Source organism: Paroedura picta, chromosome 7 (genome assembly GCF_049243985.1).
Source record: "Paroedura picta isolate Pp20150507F chromosome 7, Ppicta_v3.0, whole genome shotgun sequence".
In the NCBI taxonomy this organism is placed as follows: domain Eukaryota; kingdom Metazoa; phylum Chordata; class Lepidosauria; order Squamata; family Gekkonidae; genus Paroedura; species Paroedura picta.
Window position 1 is genome coordinate 59280391 of NC_135375.1, and position 10746 is coordinate 59291136.

Below are 10746 nucleotides of genomic sequence, written 5' to 3' on the forward strand. Positions count from 1 at the left end.
AGTTCCATAATTCTTCTTTTAAGACTTTTTGGAAGAATACAGTTGTTGACTACACTATCTGAAACTGAAAACTGGTGAGAAGCAGGTGCGGATGAAGAGACTCATTAACCCTCTCCCCCCTTTTTTGGCAGGAAACTATCTCCCTGCCCTCACCTACAAGCTATTTTAATGGAGAAAATATATAAATTACTGTATATTTCACCTTATAGTACCAAAAACACATTTGAAGACAGGAGCAGGGTGAATTCAGTGAGTTAAAAAAAAATTCTCCCCTCCCCTGATCCTATCAGCAACTGAACTTGTGTGTTTCAGGCCACTGATCCATCCAACTCAGTGTTGACTTTCCAGGATCGCACACTACTAGAGATGCTACAGAGTGAACCTTGAGACCGCAGCCCCATCAAGAAATGAACTGCAGGACTATATGTACTATGTGATTCTGTTCTTAGGCTTTATAGGGATGATTATCAAAAATGCCCCCAAACAACCAGTTTGAGTTACCCTTTCTCCATGACCGGGAGAAACAGGATCACCCAGGAAGGATTAAATGGCTGGCAGGTATTTAACCTGTCAATTTCACTTAGATGTTGGGGTGAGGGGGAAGAGCAAAACTGTTAGGTTTAATGCACCCTTTCTCAAATGTTCTACCGTTGAGAAACCCCTGAAACATTTTTTCAGGCTTCAAGAAACCCCAGAAAGGGAGCGATCATGCAGAACATGATTGGGAAGCATTAGCTGTGTATATACCTACCTGGAGCCCCTCTCCCTTTCCCACCCCCTCCAGGCCCCGCATTAGCCATTTTGGGAAAGGTGGAGGGCTGACCACATCAATAAATGTTTAAATATATAAAAAATTAACTCCCACCTATTCAGGCAATCCTTCAGTGCCTTCAAGCCCCAGTGTTGAGAAAGCCTAGTTTAGTGACTCATTTAAACCTGAGCAGACCTGTCCACTGTTAGGCTTAAATGGCTATGAGCAGTTTTCACTGGTTGGTTTCACTTCTTCAGTGAAATGCTTGCCAGCCAATTAAGCCTGTAGAGAAGAATCTGATAATGGTTATGTGATTAACCAGTTTATTCAAAGCACTCAGTTGCTCGGTACTCACCTTATTTTTGTGTTTTCTTCCTCAGTAACTCAATATTCGCTGTTAACAAAAATTAAAGTTTCTACTTTGTATATAATACATTGACATATTTCCATTTAAGTACAATTTCATGTAACTATAATCATTCATTACGAATGCAGCCTACCTTGGTTTCAGAAAAGGAAATTCTCAGTATCAAGCTTTCAATGTTTTCTGTCTGAATATAAATAAAATTCATTTTTAAAATATCAAACTGATCTATTATGTACCATCCCTCTTAATTTTAAATAAAACTTACCTAATAATATCAATCAAACCTAAAAAGTGTTTGTTTTTAAACAGACATTGGGGGTTCTGTGACTATAGTCTATGCAGGTCCCAATAAATCCAGATTAGGGTTGCATGCTCCGGTGTGCTTCAGTGAGCACAGAAGCCCGGGGCGGCCAGTGGTGCAGAGAGGAGGGGCGGCAGCAGTGCACCAGCTGGAGCCTGCATGCAGACGCAGAGCCCTGCGTTTGCGTGCAGGCCCTGGCTGGTGCATTGGCACTGCCTCTCCATGCTGCAGCCCTGGCCGCCTCGGGCTTCGATGCTCATGAAAGCACACCAGATTGTGCAACCCTAAATTGCTCCATAATTTAAACCACCCCAGCATGATTCAGCATTTCTCTCAGTTCCACCCATTAAAGAGACAGCGTACCAATCAATCCCATTAGCCCGTTCATTAAAAGCAAGAGTAATCCAGACTGTTATTAAGTTCCTTCAGTATCATGGTTGCCATCAAAAAAATCAACTCTGCTTTGTGGCATAAAAGCCTTAACATCTGTTTTTTTCCAACTCCATGTCTGTAAGATGTTGAAGCCCACAAAAAGTACAGTCATCTATAGAATGCTTTTTTTTCAAATGTTTTAAAAGAGGGGAGTTCTGTACCTGATGTTTTAATATGGAAATGTGTTCCAGAATCCAAAGCACGACTAGAAATTCCAATATACAGTAGATGACATAAACATTTTATACAGTACACTACATTGGATGTGTTACAGTTGATAAATCTCTTTACAGATAATGTCATTTCCTTAGTGGGATGTACAAATTTCTTAAGTTTAATCACGTGCTTACGAGCTATAAAAGAATTACATTTAAACGATCCCATCAGTAAAGTAGTTTGTAGCTTCTGCGATCTGGGTGGGGTTTTCAGCTCATTTATGTTCCTAACTGTTTCCAAGCACATAAAGGTTTATTCTCACAACTTTTAATGTGGGATATTATATGCTGGTGTTTAAGGATTATTTTTCTAGTGTTATATGCATATGACTAATCCAAAGTGCACATGGGTTCCTGTACTATGACAATGATTCTCTGGTCAATTTATTTACCCTGTGTATTTCCTGTTTAATTATCTGGACCAGGTAATTCCGTTCCTTTAATGAAGCCCCCAGTACATCAGCTGTCCTATGAAAATAGATTCCTCTCCCTCAGCCATGCATGTCATCCTTCTCTGCACATGTTCCAACTTGTCAGTATCCTCCTTTAACTGTGGCACCCAGAACTGGACACAATATTCCAAATATTCCAGCGAGAAATACAATGGCATTATAACTTTCTCATGCTTTAGATTCTATGTTCCTAGCAGTGCAGCCTAATATCACACTAGCCTCCTTAGTTGCCATATCGCACTGTTGGTTTGGGGACTCCAAACCAGGTCAGGTTTGTGCCGAGTTTTGCCTTATGAATCAGTTTGTGCCCATCTCTAACACCATGGATTGAGAATTGGGATATTTTTCTTCTCATTGTCTACTGCTTCTTTGCTAATAGCTTCCAGAAGGCAGTTTAACTGAGAATATGAAATGTATCCAAAAACATCTTATACAAACAAGTGAATAGTATATATCTGGTTAGCAAGAGCTTTTGGGGCCTAGTTTGTATATTGTTCATTTCTCTAAAGCTGAATATTTTAATTGGATTAATGCCATCATTTGACAATAATTACTATGCTACTCATGGTTTGTGTTTTAAGGTTGTTGCTGCTATAATATTTGGGTGGTGTTAGTTTTATATTGTTGTATTCCTTTTGCATGTAAATTGCCTTGGAGACCATTGATGAGGTATAAGCTTTTAAAATAATGAATTCAGGATTACTAACCCACAGTATATGTTTAAAAAATGCTTTGCATACTTAATGTACAGTTAGTGCATAAATAATCCTATACTTAATAGCTTTTGATAGCATTTAGCTCTAAATATTTAATTGATAAGATTGATTACATTTACTAAACCTGAGGTTTTTTCCATACATAAGATCTTTTGATTTAACTTTTAGTATCCACAAAAATCACTGGCCAAGCTATTTGAAATATTGTACTGCTGCCTACAGCAGATGGTGCTCCTCCATGCTATATTAAGGAAGCAAGCTCTGAAATGAGTTTGGCACAAAGAATAATGATCTCATTAAGCTATATGCTATGTGTGTTGGAAGAGAATCCTATTTTGCTAATGGAGTTTACTTCCAAGTAAGTGTACATAGCCTAGGAGGCTTAATTCCATAATACTATAAATACTGTACTATAAATGAAGTAAATAATCATGATCTTTTATGAGGGAATATAATTTATATTATGTAATTAAAATAATGGTATTAACAGAAGCATTATTCTTGTGTTTTAGCTGCTTAACATTTTTGGCATAGGTATAAATGCAAAACGTGTTGCACCATTCTAGGAAAGAGGAGTAGTAATCATGCAGAGAAGTTTGGTTTATAGAGGCCTGAATCTAGAATTTTCAGTGCTCGTAAGCGGTGAGGTCAAAAAGAGAACAGTCCTACTCTATTTTCTTCACGGTTGAGGAATGAGGAGAAATCCTTGCTTACCACAATGTCCGTGTGATTAGAGCCCCTGCCTTTCTATTATTCATTGTTCTTAATATTTGTAAAACAGCCTTGGGGGTGGAGAGAGTCCTGACTGTCCGAGTTGGAATAGGGCCAATCAGGGTGCAGCCAACAAAGCATTAAAGTCACCCATTATGTTAATAACATCCTACTAGAGTACTTGTTTTAAAGTATCTTAAATGGCAGTATAGAAGTCTTCAGTTTCCACCTCTGTTGCATCAGTTGTCGGAGTGTATACTTGGACAACTGTGATATTCAAAGTCTCATGATTCAGTCATTGATTGTTGAAAAATTTTCCACTGCTCAAGAAAATTTTTTGCTTGAAATTAAAGCCACACAATGTTCTTTCTTATGGAGTTGTGTCATGAACAAGAAACCATCATCTGTCCAATGTAATTCACTGATCCTAAGGAGGTCAATGTTCTATATCTCTTTTGATTATATCTCTTTTGACGATTTCCCATTTTCCTTGAGTCAGTCCTCTAACATTCCAAGTTGCTATTCAGTGCATCTTTGTAAAGCATAGACCCTTGCTTTTATCATCAGTAGCATCAGCACCTGGGGCTCCTGCTGGATTTGCCCCAGGCACATCATAAAATCCAGGGCTTCTTGCTGTAGGTCCTTGCTCCTCCCCAGTCAGTTGTTGGGTGCCTAATGGCCTGAGAGGCTCATCACTGGGCAACATGTAATAATCGTTAGAGAGCTTTATCATAGGATTATCTTAGCAAGGGAGTGGCGGGTAATAAATCAATAATAATAATAATAATAATCTTGGCAAAAAATTTTTTACAAGGTAGGTTCCCAGGTCTTTCCTTAACCCTCTTCATTTACCCAGGCTTGGGTCTGGCATGCTCAGGTGTGCATGGCTGGGTTTTATATATAATGCATCAGCGCAACCAGCAACATGGGGCACGTGTAACCAATACATATCGATTTTAAAAGTCTAATGCCAATAGAAAGAACTGAAGCATAGCATAACTATTAACATGATGCATTAAGTGGTACAAAAAATACACCATAGGATCCTTCTTTCAATATGCTCTACCCAGATGTATAGACCACAATCATTTATCCAAGTAAGTTTATGAACCATTGTGTACAGTGCAGTCCTATTACCTCTGCAGAAAAGCCCTCTTGAACAATTCAGTTTTGGGTTTTTTCTTATTGCTGGATTTCAGCATTTATTGAGTTTATATAAAAAAGTAAAAATATGGAAAAAAAACCAGAAAGAAAGGTTATACAATTAGAATACAGTGAATACCCTACTATCTTATTAATACAGATAACTAGCTGGCTAAATCCTGTGTAAAATACCCCTTCATATTCTTCTGCTGGTCTACCATTCACTAAGTTAGTAAGCGACCATAGCGGCGAGGATGGTGATGGCAAGAAGATGGAGGCAAGAAGACATTCAAAAAATGATGGACTGGATTGAAAAATTGGGAGATCTGGTAAAAATGGCAAGGCTTGAACAATTCAGTTTGCATTGCATTTTGAATTGCTGTCCAACAAAAATATAAAGGATTCTACACACAGCGAGAAAAATGCACGTATGTTACAGGTTAATTCAAAATGTCTGGGAAATGTGCATAAATACCAGCATTGTTTACAGACAGTGTGATGTATATCTTTACAATGGTATTTCGTATAGAGATTTCATATTTAGAAATATTTGGCCAGTTTTCAGCTTTCAAGCCAGGAAAGGGCAGTATTTCATACACTGCCCAATTGTTTGTTTGTTTACACTTGCATACTGCCTTCCCTGTTTCCTACTTGAGTAAAAAAATCAACAGTCCGATGTTTTTGGATCATTTTAAACACAAGCAGCAATAGCAATAAAAGCAAGCTTACCGATTATTAAAATACCTAGAATAAAGTTTTAACCTGGCACCAAAAGAAAGACAAACACAGCACCAGGCAGAAAGGTTAATGGAATGATGTTCCACAGAGGAGATGTTTCAATGGAAAAGGCTGTGTCCTTGTGGCTGCCCACTTCATTTATAAATGTGGCAGAAAATGAAGCAGGGCCTAAGACTCTTAAAGCTCAGAGGTCTGGGAACAAGTGCTAGCCTGGTTCCAGTCAGCATAGAGTTTCAAAGTTCAGTACCTGCCCCTTGAATCAAGCCCAGAACAAAAGGGTGCTCTTTGAGCACAAGTAACTTACTTGCCCATAATAATAATTATGTTGTACTATAACTGTGACTCACCCTTCTATAAGTAAAGGTAAAGGTTTGACCCTTGGGGTGATGCCTCTAGCGTTTTCATGGCAGACAATATGGGGTGGTTTGCCAGTGCCTTCCCCAGTCATGACCGTTTACCCTCCAGCAAGCTGGGTACTCATTTTACCGACCTCGGAAGGATGGAAGGCTGAGTCAACCTTGAGCCGGCTGCTGGGATCGAACTCTCAGCCTCATGGGCAGACAACTTCAGACAGCATTTCTGCCACTTACCACTCTGCGCCACAAGAGGTTCTTTTATATATTCTGTATTCCTCTATATTCTGTTATTTTATCAGCTTCTTTGAGGGTTTTTTTTAATCAGCCCAATTCATTAGGAGCAGAACAGAGACTGGTTTGATCACTGGGGTTGTTAATGGCTTTACCTTATCCATGTGTTTGCAAAAGGAGTGCCTAGAATAATTGTTGCATCAGTTCATGGTATCAATAAAATTTAAACACTTTTATCCTTTGAAATCCGTTGCCAAATATATGGGGCTTTTTGCACGGCTTGCTATGGTGGCTTTTTGAAACAGTTATGTTTAACCAACAATCCAAAAAGGTCTGCAGCATGCCTCAGCTATAGGCCTTCTGCAGTACTTTAGCCACTACTTTGGGAGCATGCTGTGTGGTTCAGGTTGTATGCTTGCTCCTTTTTCACTATTGTCTGCTGTTGTCCACAGAGACACAGATGCCAGGGACGGAGCCCCGCGAGTCTCCAGCAGCAGAGGATGTGGAGAGCGATTCGGGGGCATCTACAAACCTTGGTAAGTATTTGTGACAATCATGGGGGGGGGGTGTGCTGTGTAAACTGCTTTGTGCTTTTCTGTTTGTGCAGGGGGCAGCAGCCCTGCTAGGAGAAAGAAGAGAGTCCCTCTACGTTGCTGGTGTAGGTTTTGAAGCTTGCTTTGCCACCATTCGGTCCTAAATCATGTTTTTTTCTTTTTTGCAGATTTCATACCCGGCACGCAGGAGGAGGAAGAGCGTGGGGTGCCTGGACCTCCTGCCCAACGCAGGCGGCTAGATATTCAAGAGGGTGAGCATGCATGAACTGTTCCCTTCTAACCATAACTGCAGGACAATGTCACAAACCACTAACCATGTGCTCCCTAGGCATTGTTGAGAGTCTTGCTGTGAAAATACGCAAACAAACACTAACCATGTGCTCCCTAGCCATTGTTCAGAGTCTTGCGGTGAAAACAGGCAAACAAAAAAGCCCACCATGGGCACCATGGTCGGTGTTGGTTGTATCAATGTTACTAACAGTTCTGTTTCTCATTTTTACCAACAGAGGTTCTTTTGGAAGATGAGGAACCACGCCCGGGTCCTGCCAGCCCACCACCTAGAGGCGCGCTCCCGGCAGAGGAGAGGCTCATGAGGGAATGCGCCAGGCTCAGGCGCGTCTCCCTCTTGACAAACGTGGGACAGAGCCTCCTGGAACACTGCCAGGAGGAGACACGGCATGCTGCAGCCGCCGACCAAGCCATGCTCGCCCTCCAGGCCCAGGAGGGGAAAAAATTGAGGGCACTCATCAGGGATTCTAACCAATCCCTACGGGAAAGCGTGGAGGAGGTTAGACAAATTCGCAGACTGATGGAGAGGGCGGTCGTGGTCATGGAGACGGCCAACCCTCCACAAATAACCGTCCACGTCCCCCCCCCACCCACACCAACACCACCACCTCCAGCACCCACCCCACCAACCCCGTCTCAGAATGCCTCCACACAAACAAGAAGGAGGACTGTTCTCGGTAAGAGAATAATAAAACCGGCGGACAAGTTCTCCCCCTCCTAGTTTGGGCCAGTTTTTCTTCGTAAGTTTATCTGTGTTTGTTGTTGTTTGAAAAATAAAGTTTATATTTTTGACTCCACGACATTCCTTGCCCGGGAGTGACTGAGGTTGTAGTAGCTCTGCACGTCTGTCCTTGGCCGCTTATAGGGAGTCATGAGCCTCCCTCGGCATCTATAAACCGTCCGGAGAAGTCCACAGTTCCTTGCAGGAGAACAGAACAAAAGTCCTTCCTGTTCCCGTACTCCTTTATGCTTCCCCCGGGTGCACGGATAGGGATGTGGCTTCCATCGACGGCCGCAAAACAATGCGGGAATCCAAGCCTGGCAAACCCGTCCATACTCTGGAATAAGGGAAAGAAAAGAATATAAACCATGGCATGTCAGCGTGGGGTGCATCGCGTATTCGTTGCTCACCTGTCAAACAAGAAAAAAAATTTAAAGGGCAAAGGGGATAGAATGACACTCACCGCTCCAAGCCGGTCTCCGAGGCACACCACTTTGCTGTACAATTCAGCCTCCATGGCGAGGCAGAACTCCAGCAGGATCTCGCCAACCGTTGTGACTCCTAATCTGAATTGCTGGGCTACTGTCCTGAAGTACTGCGGGGTGGCCAAGTACCACAAGGCCGCTGCCACCCTTTTTTCCACTGGAACAGGGCGCCGCATGCCAGTCACTTGCCTTTCCATGCGGCCACGGAGAGCCTCCACGAGTTCAAAAAATGTTCCCCTCGACATTCTGAAGTTGGCAATCCAGTGGTCATCATCCCAGCGAGACCACACAAAATTTTCCCACCAGTCAGAGGATCTTTCGTCGACCCAGAACTGTCTGGGGAACCGGACCTCTGCCAGAGCTTGACAGCGTTTCTTAGCCGCCATGGTTGCCCTTAGAGAACGTCTTCTACTGGTGGTCGTCATTCTGGCCATACGTTGTCGGTAGTCCTCGATAGCAGCCCTCCTCTGCGACACGGTGGTATGGATACGCTGGACTACCGCAAGCATTTGAGCCAACAATTGATAAATAATCCTCTCCATTGCAACGTTAACCTGTGCTGCAGCCAGTAGGCTATGCAAACAAAAGAGTGAGGCCGACCACGTGTCTGCCTAGGTGCATATAAGCAGGTAATCTGTGGGCGTGTACTGTGGGCGGGGATTAACCAATCAAACATATCAATGCATCAACCTCTGGTTCATAGAAAACAATAGAAAACCCGTTCCGACGGCGCCAATGATTTGACGATGATGCGTTACTACGGGGTTTTCGGTTTTTTTTAAAAAAAAAGGGGAACCCCACCAATTTCGGCTTCTGGGTTGAGGTCAAAGGTGTCCCTGCAGTTTGATTGACGGGCACGGAAGGCCAGAAGCGCTAAAAAGGGACCTCCTTTGTAGCGATAAGACGGAGATCGGAAGCCTGTGGGTTACGAAAGTGACGAGAAGTGAAAGTGCCAAATTCCGCAAAAACCGCAGCTGTGCGTTACGGGCACAGCTAGTTACATTTCGCTAGTTAAAGTAGCGATTTCACAAACAGCAACCAAATAGCCACTTTGAGCTCTGTGCGAAATGGCCCTATGTTTTCTTCTAGCACTTAATGTGTGTACTGAGGGACCAATGAAAATACATTCTATTTTTCTTAATAATCAGGGTTCCCAAGCCCTGAATAATGAAAAATTAAGCTTCCTTTTATGTTGGCTCAAAGTCAAATGTTGCTGCACTTCTAAAGCATTGCTTCTGGGTGTCAACTTTTATTCCTGCTAACTTTCTTCCCTCTGACCAATGTTACACTGATGTCACTCACTGTACTTATTGCATCATATTAGATCTGTAAATAAGGCCCTTTAATTTCTAGTACTGGCAGTTCCTTATGCTTCCTTTGTAAAAGGGAAAAAAATATTGACACTGGAAAACTAAAAATAAAGCCAACCAACCTTTGCAGGAAGAGCAGAATCCTTGCATTTCCTTGTATGAGGCAACTTTTTCCAAAAGATTTCCTATTGCTTACCATAAAAACAGCATTTGACTCAGTTATGATGAATGAAAAAAAAATTGCATAGTCCTGAGAACGATTAAATGCTGATGTAGACTTATGCTGGGAAAGTATGACAAAGGTTGTTTTTTTAAATAACTCAATCACTGGAAGAATCCCCTTGCAAGTTTTCCTTCAGAAAACTAATGGGAGTTTTAAATACACAACTGTGTTCCTATTTATTGTGTGCTCAGAAGAATCGCTGGGGATCATTGCCTGTGTACTTGGCATAAGCCTTTGTTTCATATGCTTGTGATCTTTATTCCATTTTAGACAAAACACTTCAATTACATATGTGAAGTATGGAATGAAAGCATTTAATTTGACTTCCTGGGGTCTTGATGATCTTGCCTACCAAGTTGCTGCTGACCCTGTTGGGGTGGGGGGTTCTTTTCTTGGTTCCTTTATATGGGATATGTTTTTGAATTTTATGATAATGATCTACCTCCATCAATTTAGCAAATCTAATTAGTTTTTTCTCACAATATGTCATCTGCATCTTAAGAGAGCTATAGCCTTAAAGAAGACAATACCCAGACTCTTGAAATGGGAAAACAACCAAAGCAATGCTCTGAAGTTTAATGTGTGATGCCTCTGAAACAGAACAATGTAGTAATTAACACTGGAATTTTATACCCTTCTATATCCATTGAAATCAATAGACTTAGAAGGGTGTAACACTGCTTAGAACTGTACAGTCTATTCAGAAGCTTCTACAATCTTATGCAATTCCTTTCCAGATTGACTTGTTTGTC

At 41.8% G+C, this 10746-nt stretch overlaps 1 protein-coding gene across 1 annotated transcript; it reads left to right on the forward strand.

Annotated features, from left to right (window-relative positions):
• The first annotated feature begins 5612 nt into the window (after window positions 1–5612).
• On the forward strand, window positions 5613–10178 carry LOC143840973 (uncharacterized). Its single transcript, XM_077344478.1, has 3 exons — window positions 5613–6949; window positions 7135–7218; window positions 7474–10178. Exons 1-3 carry the CDS (start codon window positions 6874–6876, stop codon window positions 7974–7976), a joined length of 663 nt encoding a protein of 220 aa, XP_077200593.1. The 5' UTR covers window positions 5613–6873; the 3' UTR covers window positions 7977–10178.
• The last annotated feature ends 568 nt before the right edge of the window (window positions 10179–10746 follow it).